This window comes from Entelurus aequoreus, linkage group LG01, assembly GCF_033978785.1.
Source record: "Entelurus aequoreus isolate RoL-2023_Sb linkage group LG01, RoL_Eaeq_v1.1, whole genome shotgun sequence".
Classification (NCBI taxonomy): domain Eukaryota; kingdom Metazoa; phylum Chordata; class Actinopteri; order Syngnathiformes; family Syngnathidae; genus Entelurus; species Entelurus aequoreus.
The window spans coordinates 49,692,980-49,713,144 of NC_084731.1; the positions used below are offsets into that span (position 1 = coordinate 49,692,980).

The window sequence follows — 20,165 nt, forward strand, 5'->3', positions numbered from 1 at the left end:
TTGGGGACGGCCTGTCTTTTCTTGCGCCGCATTGAATCACATGGGGCCAGCATGTCTTCAATTCAATATGAGCAGACGATGAAACAGGTCAGCGAGATGTCCTCGATCAAAATAAAAAGCAAAGTATGAATTCATGCCTCATGTGTGCATTGGCACTGCTTCTCTTCAGGTTCTGTGCAAAAACACTTTTTATGTCATCACCTGCGAGACAAAGAAACAAACCAAGCATATTAACTCACATGTTATTATCGTCTTATCAAAGAGCAAAGCTATCAAAATTTTCACTCGAGAGATTTACATTTAATCTCATAAGGAGCTTAATACATATTCTAACAAGGAACAAGTATGTATAATTGTCAGGCTGAGCAACCCATACTTTCATATTGGAGTTTGAGTTACAGTACCTATTAGTGACACGCAGAAAACTAATAGCTCTGAAACTTTTAATAAATCAAATGTCTTAGGTCTTATAATCAGACCCGCTTTTGTCTTCAACAGCCAATGAAGGCATTTTTTCTAAGAAGCACGCCATCAGCTTTCAGAACAGTACATTTATTATGTCCAGCCTAAAGGCAGCAGGTTCATTCAGTAAGAAGGAAAGTGCAGACCAGAATCTGGTTTGAGTGCTCATGTGTCACAGAAGCTATGTGATGTTTTTGTTGTCAAGGTTGAGTAATTGCTGCTTAACAATGCAGTGAACAAAATACGCAAGAGAACTGGAACTGGCGAGAACGACATGAAAAGCGCTTGTTCCCCCGTCCCCCCCAAACTGTTTCTTCACAATGATTTTGAGACATTTTTAATCTAAATGGGATTATTTAAACATTCGAGCAGTCGGCATCCTAATGACAGCAGACCTTGCACAGTAAGTGATGTTAAATTTTAAGACTAGATGGACCAATCCCATTATACAAAATAACCTGAGTAGAGTGGTAACAGTAGGCTGCTTTCTTCGGAGCTGCTTCAAAGCGGTTATGGTGTTGGACCTAGTTGGGTGGAATTGCAAAATGGGGGACAGAGAAGATGGGGGGATGGTTGACAGCTTCATTGGGTTCATCAGGTGGGCACCCTCCTTCACCGGTGTTTCAATGATAGGCCCACGACACCTCCAGAGGGCTCATCGGCAACACCTGGCGTCCCAGGTGAGCCCCCCTCTGCTTTTAACCATTATATGATGCAGGTCTTCCTAGAGCTCCAGATGGTGTCTCCTCTTCACCCACAGCCACCGACTGGCTGTCTCTGCTGCTCCTGAGAGGGCTTTGATGGTGTTTCGCAGGGTTTGGCCTCGAACTCCAAAGTCCTTAAGCAGCCTGATGGTTGTCCGGCCCACAAAAACTCTGCAGCCAACTTCCACTGGGCAGACCTTGGCTTTCCATCCATTCTGCTCAGCATCAGCTGCCAGTTTGGTGTACTTAAGGCTTTTGCGTTCAAATGCCTCCTCCACAGCGGCCTCCCAGGGAACCGTGAGTCCTATTATGTACACAATATGCAGTGGAGGACCAGAGCACAAGGTCTGGTCTGAGGTTTGATCTGGCTATCTCTGAAGGAAAGCAGAGCTTTTGATTGAGATCCACCACCAATTTCCAGTCGCGAGCCCTTCCGAGCTGGCCTATGTCTGGTATATGGCCTTTGGTTGACTCTGCACCTTCTCGGATGAACTCTCTTGTGGATGTATGATGTAATTTTGGCGGGGCAGGGCATTGATCTTCACTCTTCTGGCCTCTAACGTGGCTGCTAGACACTTCAGAACCTGGTTGTGCCGCCAGGTGTAGCGCCCTTGTGACAGACTTGTCTTGCAGCCAACGAGAATGTGTTTGAGGTTAGCTGGATATGGACAGAGGGGGCATGTGGCGTCCTCTCCGTACCACTGTTTGAGGTTGGAGGGGAAGGGAAGGACATCATAAGTGGAGCGTAAGATAAAGCTGATGTGAACTGCCTCCATGCCCAGTAGCTCCATCTATGAGACCTTTCTTCTCTCAACTCCTTCCCAGCTCATCCACTGTCCTTGCTTGACTTGTGAGACAGCCTTTGCACATCTAGTTGCCTGCTCGTGCCGACGTCGCTGAGCTGGAGCAGCCGTATGCCACAACGATCTGCTCTCACCAAGGCCAAGGCCTCCTCTCCCTTGCTGCACAAGGCCAATGATGTCTCTGTGCCTAAGATCTTCCTTTGCTTGCAGAGTAGCTGCCGCTGCAGTCCATTTCCTTCCGGTCACCAGGGTAGGAGCTGTTTGGGCAACACATGGGTCACGAGACTCTGTTAGCGTCATTTCCAGTCTTACTTTTGCACACTTAAACTCCTCTACTAGGCTGGAAACAGGAAGCTCCAGAACACACCTCTGTTTTATTAGGCCTGTTGGCTCTCATGAAGTCTGCAGTGAGCAGAAATCAGTGATGAAGAAATAAAAAAGCAAATGTTGTGATGCTTTTCCGAAATTAATGTGCCGCCTATGCTTAAACTGATCAAAATACGTAAATATTAAATGTTATTATAAATGTGCCTGTTACTACATTACATATATACTTACGTCATGTATATAAAACCTTAATGGAGGTGTTTGGATGTTTTTAGGGGCTCTATAGGCTGTTACTACATTACATGTATACTTACGTCATGTATTTAAAAAACCTTAATGGAGGTGTAAGGATGTTTTTTAAGGGCTCTATAGGCAAAATTGAATGGCTCCCAAAGCTCCATTGTAAGCAGACTTTTGATCGAATTGATTTAATATTTAGAATGCATTTAAAAAAAATCAATTCGTCATGTCTTTCATAATGATTGTGAACTATAGGTAAAATTTAATATTCACAATTTTGCAGACAGGTGGTAGGATTGTGCAATATAGACGGCATACAATATAAATTATATAACATTTAGTCGACAATAGAGCTTTTAATACTATGTTTATTTTGTTATAATGTATGTTGATGATAAATTCTAGCTGTGTCCCGCAAATTTGACAATAACAAGCGAACAAACGCGTACTTAACGTCTTAACTGAATGTAGCATTCTTGCTAGCAGCTAACGTTCCTCTTACAGTCAAAGCCACTTCTTAGTTTGTAATCCTTGCATCCATGGCAGTGTATAAACTATGTTTACTTACAACTGTCTTTATCACTGAAGGACAAGGAATAGCTAAACATGCTACACTACACACCGTAGGAGAATATGCCAACCACAAGCTAGAGCTTTTGAATGTAAACAAAGGTGGGCGCATTGATACAAATATCAACACTAACGATGCCAAGTAGTATACTATCAGTTCGATACCACAGTGGTTAGATAAATATTTTTCACAATAAAAAAAAAATCATATTTTTTCTTTTTGTTAAAACAGGGAATATGTCCGTCGACACAGAAGTACTTTAAGGGCAAACACCAGAGGATTTATATCAGGGCCAATTTGAATATTTATTTGCTATTGTTACATTACCTTATGTTTTTGTCTGATTATAATTGTGATCAAAAATGTAATTATTCAATGATCTTCAAATATCGAAGCATTAGTATCGGCATTGGTATGATCAATACTGCCCCTTTAACGACATGGCATTGGCAAATTTTTACAGTAGTATCGCCCAAAACTCATGTAAAGTATCCAAACCAAAGAAGAATAAGTGTTTATTACATTTTAACGGAAGTGTTGACAGAAACATGTTACAAAAGAACGTAACCAGATCTTAACAGTAAGTTAGCAAGTAGATTAATAATAGTTTTTGAGAGAATGATACAACTGGAAATATGTTACTGCATATCAAATTAGTAGCCTTTCTAACCCATTTTGAAATGGTTGTGTTATAATTTCTATGCCACATAAAATATTGTTCAATATGTCGTTCTCACAGGAGGCTCCAATATACAACAAAACAAAGGTATTAGGCCGTATCAGCCATCCCAAACAGGTAGTATTAAATCACAAAAGTTTGAAAAGCTCAGCACTGCGGTTTAGTTCATTGCAGTTTAGTTTACTTGAGCGCAAATGCGAAGGTTAGTGATAGCGCAGAGCATGAAGAAATTCCAAATATATAAGGGACAACGTGTTGTATTGTTGCTTTGCTGTCTCACTCTGTGTGTGACAACTGCACTATTAAAATGTATATTTTAGAAACTTGGAAACTTTTTCACAATGCGCAATATAAAACCCATGTATTCGACACAGCAGACAGCATTTTGGTTTGGAATATTTGATTCACGACCCATAAGACACTGCTGCTCAACCTTGTTCTTACTTTATGCATATCTTTCTGAAAACCAGCATCCTCTGCAGGGAACATTTGTTTTGTATAACAGAGCTAATATCTGTCTAAAAAAAATGCACCAAAAACAAATGTCCACTACAGAAGACACTGCTTCTCAAGAGGTTATATTTGGCAGTTTTTGGTCCAGTGGCAAAAACACCAGTGTGAATGCTAAACCAACCACATCAAAGTGCACTGTAAAAAAATAATTCTGTAAAAAAACGGTCATCTACTGGCAGCTACGGCTGCCAAACGAAAACCATAAAATTAAAGTAAAATATTGTAAACCAAATAATGATCAATAGCATTATATTTACAGACATTTTCATGAAACGTTTTGCGGAAAAATATTGTAATTTTACAGATTTTTACTAAATGATTAAGATCAACCACCTTTAATAAAGTGACGATGCAAACAGTTCTGCAGAAAAATACCTTTATTCTACGGAGTTTTTCCAAATTATTACGATCAAACACCTTTAATGAAGTGACAATGCTGGCAGTTCCACAGAAAAATACCATTATTTTACAGATATTTCCTGAATTGTTAAGATCAACCACCTTTAATAAAGTGACGATGCAAACAGTTCTGCAGAAAAATACCTTTATTCAAATGTCAAATTTGGCCCACCGTGTAATTTCACTTGGCCCTTGAGGCAATATCAAATTAACACTAAAGCTGGCCCGCCGATTATATATTGCGGCAGTGCCGCGGTAACACCGCATTCACCGCTAATTCTAATACTTGCCAACCCTCCCGGGAGTCTTCCAAACTTCAGCACCCCTCCCAAAAATCGCCACGTCTGCTTTTCAGCCAGTCCTATAAGTGCTGGCCCAGTCACATAACATGTGCGGCTTCTGTACGCACACACGAGTGACTGCAACGCGTACTTTATCAACAGCGATACAGGTTACACTGACGGTGCCAGTATAAAAAACTTAACACTGTTAGAAATATACGCCACACTGTGAATCCACACCAAACAAGAATGACAAAGACATTTCAGGAGAACATCCGCACCGTAACACAACATAAACACAACATAACAAATACCCAGAACCCTTTGCAGCACTAACTCTTCCGGGGCGCTACAAGGTGTGTGTGTGTGGGAGGTTTAATGGTAGCGGGGGTGTATTTTGTAGCGTCCCGGAAGAGTTGGTGCTGTAAAGTATGGGGACGGCGTGGCGAAGTTGGTAGAGTGGCCGTGCCAGCAATCGGAAGGTTGCTGGTTACTGGGGTTCAATCCCCACCTTCTACCATCCTAGTCACGTCTGTTGTGTCCTTGGGCAAGACACTTCACCCTTGCTCCTGATGGCTGCTGGTTAGCGCCTTGCATGGCAGCTCCCGCCATCAGTGTGTGAATGTGTGTGTGAATGGGTGAATGTGGAAATACTGTCAAAGCGCTTTGAGTACCTTGAAGGTAGAAAAGCGCTATACAAGTGTAACCCATTTATCATTATTTATTAAAGGACTCTGGGTATTTGTTCTGTTGTGTTTATATTGTGTTACGGTGCGGATGTTCTCCCGAAATGTGTTTGTCATTCTTGTTTGGTGTGGATTCACAGTGTGGCGTATATTTCTAACAGTGTTAAAGTTTTTTATACTGGCACAGTCAGTGTAACCTGTATCGCTGTTGATGAAATATGCGTTGCATTCACTCGTGTGTGCATACAGAAGCCGCACATATCTTGTGACTGGGTCTGAACGATGTTAGAATGGATGAAAAGTGGACGTGTCGATAGCTCGTAGAGTACGTTAAAGGTTAATTTGTTCAACCTTGGCCCGCGGCTTTGTTCAGTATTAAATTTTGGCCCACTCTGTATTTGAGTTTGACACCCTTGTGTTAGTTTGTTAGTATGGACATAGACTTTTATATAACAAGCTACATATTTAATGAAAGATAATTACTGTAATTTTACATGAATTTGAAAGTAATTTAAGAAAACAGAAAATGCTATGTATAATTAATTTGGTATTATTCTGTAAAAATAGAAATATACATAGTTTGTCATTACTGGCATATTACTTAAAATAACAGGCGGATTGTTTATTTACAGATAATGTTTTCAATTCTACAGTTTTATAAACTATTTTAAAAAAAAAAGAAAAATTACATTAGAAATTTAGAGTAAATTAACCATAAAAATATGATTTTTTTTTACAGTGTGTGCACATATCGCTGGTAGGAATGAGTACCAAATTCAGTTGGTACTGCAAAGTACCAATTCACATGAAATTAAACGGTGCCATATTTCGATACATTTTGCACGTAGCATCATGTCCCATTGCAGACAGGGTACTGGTTCATGCACTTGGCGGGCAAACAGGCATATTTGTAGCGTACTGAATATAGATATTGTTGAAATGTTCTATGCAAACCAAGCAAGCTTACCTGATAAAAAGCGCTCGAAAGTAAAGCTCAGCCACTTCAAAATGCGCTAACACCATGCTAATTTAAATTGGATAAGCCATATTACCTTTTTTTCCGGACTATAGAGCTGCACCCACATACTTTTTGAATAAAAAAATATTTTTCCATATATTAGCCGCAGAACTATAAGCCGCAGACAGATACTTTGTGAAATTTGTAATTTACACAGAATAATTTTGTAAATGTTTATTTACACAGAATCATTTTGTAAATGTTTATTTACATACCTTAATTGTTTCCAAACGTTGCCTGTCACACGTCAGTAAAACGGGTTATCAAAGAAAAAGGAAGCTAGCTCTACAGTCAGCTAAACAGCCACAATAAGTCCAGGGTGACGTTAGGGTGAATTTATGAAACTGAAACAATACACAAAAAAACGCCATTGTAAGTTAATAATACTATCAAAGACATTCGTAAACGTGTTAGCATAAAACCTAATGCTAATGATGCCAGCCTAATTACATTACCATAGCACGTACAAATATGCATAAAAACACTCCTACAGACATCACACATGGGACGGTTTGGTAAGTAAACAATTTTTAGTTATTCTGTAAAACTTACAAACGTTGCTTGAAATGATAAATGAAGAATCCATACGAGTAGTAACGCTATGGACTACAACTGAGATGCACATTAAAATCAGCTGGTGTGTAATAATACAAAATTTACAGTATAAACCATGGCTATTCAAATGGCACTTCGGGGGCCATATCCAGGAATGACACCATATCAGCCCCTAAGTTTACTTGAAAAGACAAACATTAAAGCAGCGTCTGCTACAGCGGTCACTTGTATTTTGCATACCAGCGCTATTTTCTTGTCCACTTCAGAGGATGATGGTTCTCAAAATTGGAATAATAGTGAATGGAGCAGGCCGGTCCCTATGTTTCTGGAAATGTGTAGCTAACTCAAATCAATGCCAAAGACTGCTTCCTGACTACGGTAACACAACAAGGACAAACTGAAATGAATGCATTCTTGCAAATAAGACCCAGAAGTGTTAGAAAATAATAGTCATCATTATCAGCTCACTACTAAATGCTAAATATTGTTTCCAACTATTAATAAACAAATTAACAATTAGTACCTCATGAACACCCACAAAATAAAAGAAAATTAGTCCTAGTTATTACCGTTATTGATTCCCATTGGTTCAAATGGGAAAGGGGCCATCCCAAATCTCAATCTTCTTTTTTTATTTGGCCAGAGTTCAGAACTACAGTAAGTGTGAACACAGCCTGATAGTCGAAACTCAATGTTACATGGTCATACCTAACTTACTGATAGATTTCCTTCTAGATTTTTCAAAGAAAAACTTTGGAATTCACTTGTTTGTAATCTTCGGTTGTGCTTCAGTATTGATAATACTGTGGTTGAACAGATACATACATTGTGAAAAACAAGGTTAATTTAATCAATAATTAATACATACAAAGTAAATAATACATTATATGAAAATGTTTTACATCGACTAAATTAAATTTAAAAAGAGGGAAATATGTATTCTTATAATGTATTTATATTACATTTATACCATGTACATATATAGTAAACATTTTAATATGATTGCATAATATATGCATTTTTCTTATGTGTCCGGACCTGAGGGATTCAAAAAACCCTGTTTCATGAGCGCCTCCTCACGCCACCCATTTTCTCACATAAGTGACTCAAGCAGTTTTATCTTTTGGGCAAATGACAAACATCGAATGCACCCCTGGAAGACATTTTCTGGTCAACAATCATGTCGATATGGACAAACTGTTAGAAGGAGAGAAAGAAAATGGTTGAAAAATGAATGTGACTCACAGGAGGTGGTTTTCTATTAATAGCTACACTGCTGTGATAACCTCTTGATTTATCACAGGAGGTTGTGGTTGAGTCACGCTGCCAGCACACGGTGTGTGCAGACAGAGAAATTAATGCTCACGTGCGCTGGCAGCTTCTTGTCGAACCCTTGTATTTATTAAATACTGTCAACAAAATGCAATGTAAGAAACAGCTCTGCAAACTATGAAGATAACTGTGTCGATCCAAAGTAAGCATTATATTTGTAAAGGCAGGTTTCTTTTATTGGAACTTGCAAAAGGCTAGTTCCTGAAGCTATTTTGGAAGCATTTTAAGGTTTAGTATTCTTCTTCAAGAGTACTTTGACATGATTGAACCAACAATCCGATTCAAGCCGCCCTCCACGACCTTCTCTTGCCTCACTATCTTCACAGGAAAGCAACACAGCAGCGACTTCTCCCGCTTGGTTGCTCAGGTACGCGGTCGCCTAGATACCACCAGGAAAACTCGGATAAAAGAGGAAGTCACTGCGGGCGGAGAGGGTGTAGAAGAAACACCTAAGGCCGGTACGGCAACACTCGAGACACTCTCTTGCCTCAGGAAATTAAACCTCCGTAGCGAAAAGTCTGCAAGTAGCATGTCGTGTTTAGCGTGCGTGTGCAGATTTACAAATGTTTCCCCCTTAGTGACACACTTGTTATGTAATTTAGTTTGACGGGGTATTGTGACTTATGGTTGTTTAAGCCTGGAGTAAGAAATGCTTGTTGGTATTTATCTAGCATGTTACGTAGTTGTTGACTCATCTGCTATGTACAGTGTTAAGAAATATGAAATTGCATATAGATGTGGTTTGTTTTCATTTTCGGTACAACAAGGGGGGAACATGCTAAATATTTGTGATAACAGTTTACAATTTTTTTAGAATTAAGTAAAAAAAGACAAAAGTTTTGTCTCTTTACATATGGAGCTGAGACTGTCAACCAATTTGATAATCGAATATCTTAACAATTAGTCGATCTATCAAATTATGAAGTGTACACCTATTCAGGGGTTATAATTTAGCCATCTGATTTTAACTTCAGTTTGAGACCCTTTTAGGCATTTGCTAACTAACGAAAAGGCAACAATATTGACTACTTCATAAAAAAAGACTTATTAGACTTTGTCAATTTAAAACAAGGATGGGCAAATTGATTATAAAAATATAAAATGTTCATGTAATCAAAGGACATTCAAAATAGCAGCAATAAAAACAAACACAAAAAAACATCAAAAAGAAAAGTGCATTTGATGATGATGATGATGTGTTTAGAAACCTGAGGTCTCCTCTGTAAACTTTGCGTATGCACAAAACAGTGTTGGAAAGTTGCGTAAAGAAAACACAACCACTTGTTGGAATTAATGTTTTTTGGCATATGGAAACTTTTAGTCAAAATTTCACATAATGACTTAAACATGAGGCTAGGGCTGCAGCTATCGATTGTTTCGGTAATCGAGTAATCTATGGATTAGTTTGTTCGCTTAATGCACATCACCAACATTGGAATTGCACTTTTAACATGTGTGCAACAATATAAAAACCTGGAATAATAAAAAATAGAAGACCATTTTTTTATAACTTTTTTTCCTCACAACTCAGTCACTCTGCTATTAACTATTTAGGTAACAAAGTAATTATCTTACCGTAAACTATTTATCGGCAATATTGACATCAATATTCATATGAATTTATCGGTAATACATTTTATTTGATAATTTTGTTGACAACGTCAACGAATTGTTGCACCTATTTCATCGGGAAGACTAAAGTGTCACCAAACAGATATTAAAACCAAAAGGCGAGCCATGACTTCTGCTCATGAAAACCTGGGTTGCAATATCCTTGTTTACGGTGTAGGTGCATGGCTATATCAAAACTAAGATACACTTCCTGTCCCTCAATTCATGTATTCCATTTGGGAAATCGGTAGGTTCCATATAGAAAAATCTGATTACGAATACATGTACCGTTACACCACTAACATTGTACCTTCTGTGAGGCAGTTTTTAAACAGGTTTCTAATCATTTTAAAATCACACAGAATGTTTGACTAACTTGACACTAGGTCATTGAGCGCATGTGAACTGGGATGCCGTTATGACATTATAGTTGTATCATCATCAGATCAAGGGGAACAATCACAGAGTTACGTTGATATCAATATGGAAGAAGAAGTAGAGGAAGGAAAGGAGCCATCTGCGAGAGGCTATGTTTTGTCAAACAGCCCCTCTTACGATGATGTATCCATCAGCAGGTAAGTTGGAGGTGACTTTCTAAAATTCTGGTGAGACTTCTCTGTAGAAAGTAGGTTCTTCTTAAAAACATCTGATATGCTTGAGGACATTGTTGGCTCTCTTTACTATGAGAGATGTGTGGCATGGCTGGCGGAATGCTGGCAGATTTTTTGCGTAGAAGTGCTAAACTATACAAATTGATGTGTGCACTACCTTGTGTGTGTACTGTTCATGAACCTCTAGCCTCTTAAAGTCACACCAAACTTAATAGTTGCAACCCCCGTTGTAAGAGACGTCAGAGTATCAACACTCACTGGTGTAACTCACTCAAGCTCAGTTCAGCATGCATCAACGTAGAACATGTTATGTTGGGGGTTTTTTTAGCTTTTTTGCTATACTTGTGTTTGACCTTAGAGTTAGCAGTACAAGGAACACATAATTAAATCTTGTTCACTCAGTGGTTCCTATAGGACTGCAATCTGATTATGGTGGGTTGCGAGGGGAATGACTTAATGACATCATCAAATTTCCATAATTTGCAATGATGCGAAAAGTGATTAAAAAACATTCAAAAGCAAAACAAATATGATCAAACCCCAAAAGAACGTAATGCTATCGTTTCCTTTTTGTCATTTAAAAAACATGTATTTCACAGACAAAACAGAGATGCCCGTGATTGCTTTTAGAGCAATATAAGAGGTATCCCAATGCAACTTTTTCACTTCTATGTGATATAATTGATATGTATATAATGGAGCCTTAAATATTGGTCGATATCACTATTGATCTGATATATCACCACTAATCATACGCCCTTTTTTATTTTGTAGTGTGGAAAGTTAAAAAAGGCATGATCAAGTACAATTTTTCACAGAACAATGGTAGGTAAGAAACACTTATTTATTATTTACTGTCTGGAATGGACTTATGCTGTCTTTGATTAAGTTGAAGTCGAGTGGTAATTGTTTTTTAGCGACACCTATTGGTCATCATGGGGCAGTAAGCGGAATGATGCAGGGACGTTTGTTACTGTATACTTTTTAATACGCTTCTGCGTTTCTTGTATTGTTAACAATCTGTTCAGCTTTGCACAAGTAAACACGCTGTAGGGCCACTTGTATCGGAGCGCTTATATCAAAGAGTTTAGATGCAAGCTGAAATAATCTTGTACTTGTTTTTTGCTGATATCAGACTATAAATATCAGATCAGGACACCCCTAAGAGATATATGCTTTCACGAGACTCCCAAAGTCCTACAGAATCTCTTTTTAAAAAAAGAAAGTAATGTAATGAAATGTCTGCTTACTTGCTAAATATCGCAACGATTTTGCTTGTTTAGCAACAATGATCCCCCCTTCTCTGTCTTCTTATTCTGTGGCAGACCAGGTGTTAATGAACAAGGGCAAACAGGTATCTCCAAATCTATTTGTGGTGACCTGCAACAAATTAATTAAAAAAAAACACTTAAACAGGAAAGTGTTTCACGCCAGCATTAAGTGTACTTTTATAACTTGAAGACAAAAATGTAACAGTAATTGAGATTCAGTGCAGTAAAATATCCCTCCACTATGTTTGTTTATTCAAGGTCCGTGAATCTGCATAATCAAATTAATTGGTCTCTCTGTTCCTCTTTCTTTCTTTACAGTTCAATTTCAGACATCTTTGCACCAGACACTTCCTTAAATTGGTGAGTCATTTCCACTGCCTAATAATACAATCTCATTCTTATTATTCGATTCACCCTTTTTCCAGTGTATGTAATTGCAGATCTATATTTGAAACTGGACTAGACTGTGCTAAGTCTGAACCATTTGTGAAAAATAAATAGTTTAATTTGTCCGTCAAGCAAGGCATGAAATACTGGCAATGGCGCATCTTGTGCTGGAAAGTTTTAGTCAGTCCTAGCGTGTGTTTGTGTTTTTGTCATGAAATGAGGATAATGGAAGGGACAAGCGGTAGAAAATGGATGGGTGGATGGGCTGGGCAAGGTAGCTGTAGCATTGGTTCCAAGGAGGTATGCATGGCACTTTCAATTCCGGTCACGAACTGTGCACTGTGACATTAAGCCGTACTTATTCACATACAAGGGTGGTGCTGCATTGCATCCACACAAGGTACACCTGTGTAATCTAATGAGATGCAGTACAACAATAATGAAAAAAGCACTGTCAGAGAAGTGCGGTGGTTGTCCTTCAACTGCACTATGTCATACTAAGAATTGAGCAGAAAACAATTCATAATTATATTGTAGCAAGTTTATCCTAAAAAGAGTAAACCCTTAAACAATAACAACTTCCTGGATGCCGTAGCACAGCCACAACAGTTTCACACAGACGAGGTAGAGCGGGACATGAAGTATGACACATAAAAAAAAAAATTCAGATTGATTTTCAAAATAAAAGGCTTATCTAATAAAGGTTTGCGTGTGTTAAAACATGTGCAAACTTGATAGCACACGCAAAGCTGATCTACCGTATTTTTTGGACCATAGGGCGCACCCTAATAAATGGCGCACTGCCGATAAGCGGGTCTATTCAGATCTATTTTAATACAAATGGCGCACCGGAATATTGTTTGGATTTTACTGACATCACGTCCGGCTCACGTCCCGCCCATTAAATATACGTGGTGGTCATGCTAGATCTGTTCTCAATGGGTACTTGGCGCCATTTAGCCTTTCTCAATGAAAAAATGCCCTATGCTTGCGTTGTTTTTGGCTGTACAAATTGTTCAAATCACGAAAAGGATGAACGTTTCTTCAGAGTTCCTCGAAAGGTAATCGAAAAGGGTGGAAGAGTGTAAGATTTTACAAAACTACGACAAGAAAAGCATGCAGCTAACACTCCAGTCCAAGGAAGCAGAGTCGAAGAATACATGAGTTTGCAGTGATCATTTTCTTAAAGGTTTGTTTGATATACCCTGTAATGTTTATTATTTCCCATTTAAGTATTATCTTAATATTATTTGTATTTAACACGTTTGCTATGAGTGTTTCGAAAAGCAACAACTTGGCGAGTTTTAAGGAAAGCAAATGTGAGCAAAACCTAAAAGACTTAAGTTTTTACCAAAGGCAGCAATCATAAATGAAGCTTTCAGCACATACACAATGTTGACATCTATAGTTATATTTTGATAATGACGAGGAAAACACGCTACTCGTAAACGGCACGTGCAACAGCAACAAACATGACTGTAGACGCGAAGTTAAATCACGAAATGCAACCTTACCCGATATCAGTTACCTTGATATCAGTTTCCTTGACCCAGACACACACAAAAAAATTGTAGACCTCCATGCTTTTCCAAGTTTTCATCTGTTTTGTCGCGGAAAATGGTGCCTGGAGCACAATCGTGCGATATGTCTGGAAAGGTGACCGATGTATCACTCGACAAATTTATTTTTGACAAAGTATAGGGAAACACTATATTGCGTAGTTTGCATTTTTGCTCGTATCTGCTTTTTGCAAGAAGATTTAAGCCTCTTTTGTACTCAGATAGTTTGTGCGCTGCTTGCTGTAAGATAGCCATCTTGGCTTGGTTGACCACCACTGGTTATATTTCGATGTTTTTTTTCTATATTTAAAACACTTCCTTGTAGGGCTGGGGGATATATCGATATACTTGATATATCGCGGGTTTGTCTCTGTGCGATATAGAAAATGACTATATCGTGATATTCGAGTATACGTTCTCACGCAGTTGCTTTTAGCTGCGGGTATTACACTGCATGCGTTTCCCACTCTCTCCTGTCTCTCCTTCTCACAGAGACTTAAAACAAGCGCACCTTCTTACATACGTCACGTGTGCAACGTCACACACTCCCGCGGAGCAGACAGGTAGTGACATGGTAATTTTAGCTGTGATGCTAACAGTGCGGTGCGTGTGGTAATACGAGAGAGAGAAGGTGCGAATCTGGTAACACATGAAGGAAGAAATAATTCCCAAAAAAAACATCGTCCATCGTCTGGCGGTGGTTTGGCTTCAAGCGGGAAGATGTTGAACAATTAAGCGGCAAAAGCGTTGCTACAAAAAGTAGCAGCACTGCTAATGTAGCATCATTTGAAAAGTCACCCGCTAGAAGAAGAAGAGTGCTTGAAACTACGCATGTCAATATCTCCGTTCGGTGCCACACCAACAAAATGCCGAAGCAACTATTTCCAGATCAACACCGTATGAAAAAAAGTCAATAACAGACGGAGATAACGTCTGCAGGAACCTACCACATAGCGAAGGAGATTTCCTATAATGGAGCTAATTTTTATTTGACAGTGAAATATCTTGTGTGACATCATGCACAAAAGTGCACTTTATTTGTTTTAAACTATTGTAGTGGCGTTCTGTACAAAAAGTGCACTTTAATTTAGTGTTGTTTTGATATGTCATCTTAGTGACATCACGTACAAAAGTGCACTCATAGCTTGCTTTAAAATGTCTCTGACAATCTTGCACTTTCTGTTTTGGAAATGACATGAATGTTTGTGCCACTGCTTAATAACTGTTTAATAAATACAGTTTTGGTAAATTGACTTACGGTAGTTATGATTTCCCTCTCTGCATGAAAGTTTAAAATAAGCATATATTAATGAATATGAACAAGAATGTTTTAATGTAGACACATATAATCATCATACTGCTGTGATTATATGCACAAAGTGTTCATTCAAGGCTAAAGCAAAATATCGAGATATATATTGTGTATCGTGACATGGCCTAAAAATATTGAGATATTAATAAAAGGCCATATCGCCCAGCCCTATTTACTTGTGTTTTACATAACATGTAATGGTGGTTCTTTGGTCAAAATGTTGCATAGATTATGTTTTACACACCATTTTCAAGCCGCTTTCTGACCGTCTCTTCACGATGCACCGTTTTGTGGGTGGTCTTATTTACAGTAAGTGGCTCCACTTCGACAGCGTCTTCTCCCAGTCCTCTTTTGTTGTACTGGTAGTTTTCAGTTTTCAGAGTCTACTGACAGAATATTTGAACTTTATGCTACTTTATATTAAAAATTGCAATAGTGGAGGATGAATGCCCCACAACAGGAGGATAGAGAAAAAATAGGAGCTACAATCGCGGGCACGCGCAAACTTTCAGAACTTATGAAGATCCCAAATAACCAACAGCAGTAGCAAATAGGTAAGAAAATTAGGTTTTGCATAATAGGTTGAAACAAACTGCCTGATAATGTCTCCTAGTAAGTGCCATTTTGAGGTCCTTATCCACATACCACAAATAATTCCTATATGTTGAAAACACAGCACGCTTGACTACTGTGGCCATTATGCGCCGACAATCTTTGAAGCTGTATGGCTTCGTAACTTACCAAAGTCGTACTAAAATATTTTGACAGCTATTTGAGCGCCGTGTGTAAGTTCTCAATGAAACATGAACATTTTGGGCTTGCTTGTTATCCTGTACTTGCTAGCGTCATTTACTGAACAGGCTTCAATCTGCAGTCCACATGTATCTCTTATGTGTGTGACTGGCATCTACTGGTCACACTTATTATTACACCATGTACCAAATTAAATTGCTTCGAGATCGGTAAGCACAACCAATATTAATAGGTACATTAGGCGCACTGGGTTGTAAGGTGCAGAGTTGATTTTTGAGAAAATGAAAGGATTTTACAGTGTATTGGCAGGGTTTTAAAATGTCTTAAATCCAACAATTTGAATTTAAGTCCTTAAAATGTCTAAAATTCTCCTAAAATCTCATAAAAGCTCCTTTATTTTAAGGCACTTATGTTTCAGTTTTGCACACATTTCAATGAATTTAATAAATGTAATGGGAATTTCTTATTACAAATGCAGTTTTTTAAAGTTGTAAGTGATAAACACTTATTTAGTGAAACGAAAAGAAATGTAGAACTGCGGCCGCTGTTTTGCATTTTTATTTAGTATGTCTAAAAAGTATGTGCAATCTGTCAGTTGCACAGAAATAGCTGTGGGAAAGGAGGCGAACAAGCTGCAGCTCTGTCTTACATAATCTTGTCAACATATATGGACTGTCGAATATGAAGATATTAAACAAATCGTTTATTCGGCGATATACAATTTTATAATTGAAAGCTGCTGGATGACTTAAGGGGCTGATCAAAACAAATTCAATTGATGCGTTTTGGTGCTGCTGTTGTTTTTTTTTAAATGGCGATCGTTTTTTTATTGAGGAAATATATTATTATAGAATATCTCCTATATGAAAAAACGACTTGCAATATGCATTTTACAGCATTTGGATCATTGTGCTGCGGTGTTGTGACGGTCCACCGCTTCCCCACAGAGCACATCGTCAGCGTGCTAGAAATAGTATCTATTGTCTCGATTGTGATTGTTTTAGTACCTGGTGGGCCATAGGTTAAAAGTTAAAGTACCACTGATAGTCACACACACACTAGGTGTGGTGAAATTACTCTCTGCATTTGACCCATCCCCTTGTTCCAACCCCTGGGAGATGAAGGGAGCAGTGAGCAGCAGCGGTGGCTGCGCTCGGGAATCATAAATTCATAATCATAAATCATAAGTTTCACATAGCTGTGCTGCGCTCTGGAGCAGCCGGTGATGGAGGAGCAAACAACAAACTAATAGCACAGTGCAACGCAACTGTACTGAATATAATTTAGGCGTGAGATTACATCATGAGTCATTGCAGTACATTTTAATGTGAGCGGCTGCTAAAGAAATATATTTCTAAATCAAAATAAGTGGCCATTTTAAACTGGTGGCTGCTGTAGACAAGGTAAAACACTACTCTTTCTCACACACATTTTTGTGGCTGCTAACACAGGTTTGACCGAATGTATGCTGTATATTGCCCAGTTTGTTCATTCCTAATGTCTCAAATTATATTAGAGAAGGATCAGTACATTGCGGTTGTCGACAGATTATAAATAGACATTGTTTGATAGCCATTGACATTTACTTGGCCAATAACATTAGTGGTATAGGGCATATAGGGGTATATAATCAGATTTTTGGATCTAAGCCAGGTCGTTGACATCGTTTTTTCACATTTTATTTGGATTATTTGTTTTCACATGATCATTTATCTTATTTAACAGACCCGTTGCTGTGATTTTGTTGTATGTCTTACCTACACTGACAAACTTCCATTCATGTACCGGTGTATGTTAGTTGCTATGGTATGAATCCAGGTTAATACTGCCATGCTTTAGTTTTGATGTTTACTGTGCACTAAACAGGAAGTCACTGTACACATTTTATTTCTGTGTAACTAGACATAAGTTATGTTGCTCTTGTGGTTGGTTAACAATACTTCAGCACATGCGGACCTGAGTTTTCATAGAAATTACCGTTTTGATCGCAAATTTTGTTGACAAAAACAGACTAGCATGTATGTTGACATCTTAAAGAGGCACGTTTTGGTAATAAGAGGAAACCGCTAGACCAGGATTTGATGAGTGGGGTTGTCGACATGAATGGTTTCCACTGTATTTGGCATTTTAGTCACTGCCATGTCCTTCCAGCACTGGAGTCAGTTTGTTGATTCATGATCACTTCCCCTTGAAAAGCCGCAGCCTCGCTCTTAGTCGCGGGTCAGAGCTGTATTTTCTTCCTACACGCAAAACGTAATGTTTGTGAAGGAGCCACAAGTTCTCAATAGGATGTCAGTGAGACGGGGGCCAAGTTGTGGGACATTTGAAACATTTGGTGGCCTGCCCATCTCACTTGAATGTGGACATGAAGCATGGGGCTTGTAAAATATCCCCCTTGGATTAGGTACCCCCCCAGACTTCCTACAACTACCAATCTTACATTTTTTTTTAAACTCTTTCCTTGTTTGTCGTTGAATACTTTAGGCCAGTAGGGTTTTAAGGTGTATGTTTTTGCAGTGAGCATTAGAATAATAAGCTAGTGGAGACTCTGAGGACGTTTTGCCACAGCACTTCTATTGACGGAAGTGTGCAAGGAGGAAGCGTAATCTCCACATTGCAGGTCAAGTGTTATGTTTTTAATTTAAGCCGCCGCTGCCTGATCACCACCCTGCTCTGTTGTTACTCCGACGTCTACTTCCCACATATTAATTTCTAGCCCAAATTCCAGCGCTGGAATGTTTGTTTTTCTGCCTATACAGTCAGCATAAAGAGACATGGGACACCTTGTCACTTGTCTGTAGGCTGATATCAATCTCTCCCCCTCTCGTATGCTGAGGGCCCCCCTGTATGTCAAGATTTAACATGTTCCACATGTGGTCTTAACGATTCATTGGTGGTTCACCACACGTGTCATTTCAATGACCTGTTCCCCGGAGAACCTTTTTGGACTGTTTCTGTGGAGAAACAAATCCCCTCACGCTGCTGGAACCTTACCCCCAAAAAATGTGACACCATTTATCCTCAAGTAGTGGCCTCAACCGTAATAGACACCATGTTCACTTAAATAGCTACAAATATCGTTACACTATTTAGGGACATTTACACAAAGTGGTACAGTTTGGTGCGGTACACACTATCGTGATTTGGTTAGCATGTAAGCTGCATTGGCTCTGCAAACCAAGGAGCAGCAGTGCACTCACTTGTAAATTCAACTAATGTGACACAATACAATGCAGTGCTTGAAAATCGATTCACATCAAATATTTTTTTTATTGCATCCATCCATCCATCCATCTTCTTCCGTATATCAGAGGTTGGGTCGCGGGGGCAGCAGCCTAAGCAGGGAAGCCCAGACTTCCCTCTCCCCAGCCACTTCGTCCAGCTCCTCCCGGGGGATCCCAAGGCGTTCCCAGGCCAGCCGGGAGACATGGTCTTCCCAACGTGTCCTGGTTCTTCCCCGTGGCCTCCTACCGGTCGGATGTGCCCTAAACACCTCCCTAGGGAGGCGTTCGGGTGTCATCCTGACCAGATGCCCGAACCACCTCATCTGACGCCCCTCGATGTGGAGGAGCAGCGGCTTTACTTTGAGCTCCCCCCGAATGGCAGAGCTTCTCACCCTATCTCTAAGGGAGAGCCCCGCCACCCGGCGGAGGAAACTCATTTCGGCCGCTTGTACCCGTGATCTTGTCCTTTTCGGTCATAACCCAAAGCTAATTTTTTTATTCCAACTTTAAATCTTTTCGTAATTTTTGAGAATCGATTTTTCAATTATTATTTTTTTAATCTATTTCGGGATAAAAACATTAAACAATTATTATTCATACTGTTGATTTTATAAATTATTGGTTTTTCTTTTTTGGTATCGCATTTAATAAGTATTGTTTTTGTATGTGTTCTAATTTTTTTTGTAAATTTCTTGCTCAGATTTGGTTGGAGTTGGAGTTGCTCTATTTTCTTATAGAAAACCCAAAACCAGTGAAGTTGGCACAATCTGTAAATCGTAAATAAAAACAGAGTACAATGATTTGCAAATCCTTTTCGACCTATATTCAATTGAATAGACTGCAAAGACAATATACTTAACGTTCAAA

The 20,165-nt window shown here is 38.9% G+C and overlaps 1 protein-coding gene across 2 annotated transcripts in view; it reads left to right on the forward strand.

Annotated features, from left to right (window-relative positions):
* The window catches only part of rad18 (RAD18 E3 ubiquitin protein ligase), a 109,224-nt gene that overhangs the window by 73,348 nt on the left and 15,711 nt on the right, over positions 1–20,165 (forward strand). The window contains exons 10-12 of one of the 2 annotated variants that reach the window (XM_062054109.1): positions 8,897–9,028; positions 10,627–10,756; positions 12,382–12,423. In XM_062054109.1, coding sequence (XP_061910093.1) covers positions 8,897–9,028; positions 10,627–10,756; positions 12,382–12,423 — 304 coding nt within the window. The remainder of the gene's footprint in view (positions 1–8,896; positions 9,029–10,626; positions 10,757–12,381; positions 12,424–20,165) is intronic. The other variant, XM_062054119.1, reaches the window with a different exon arrangement.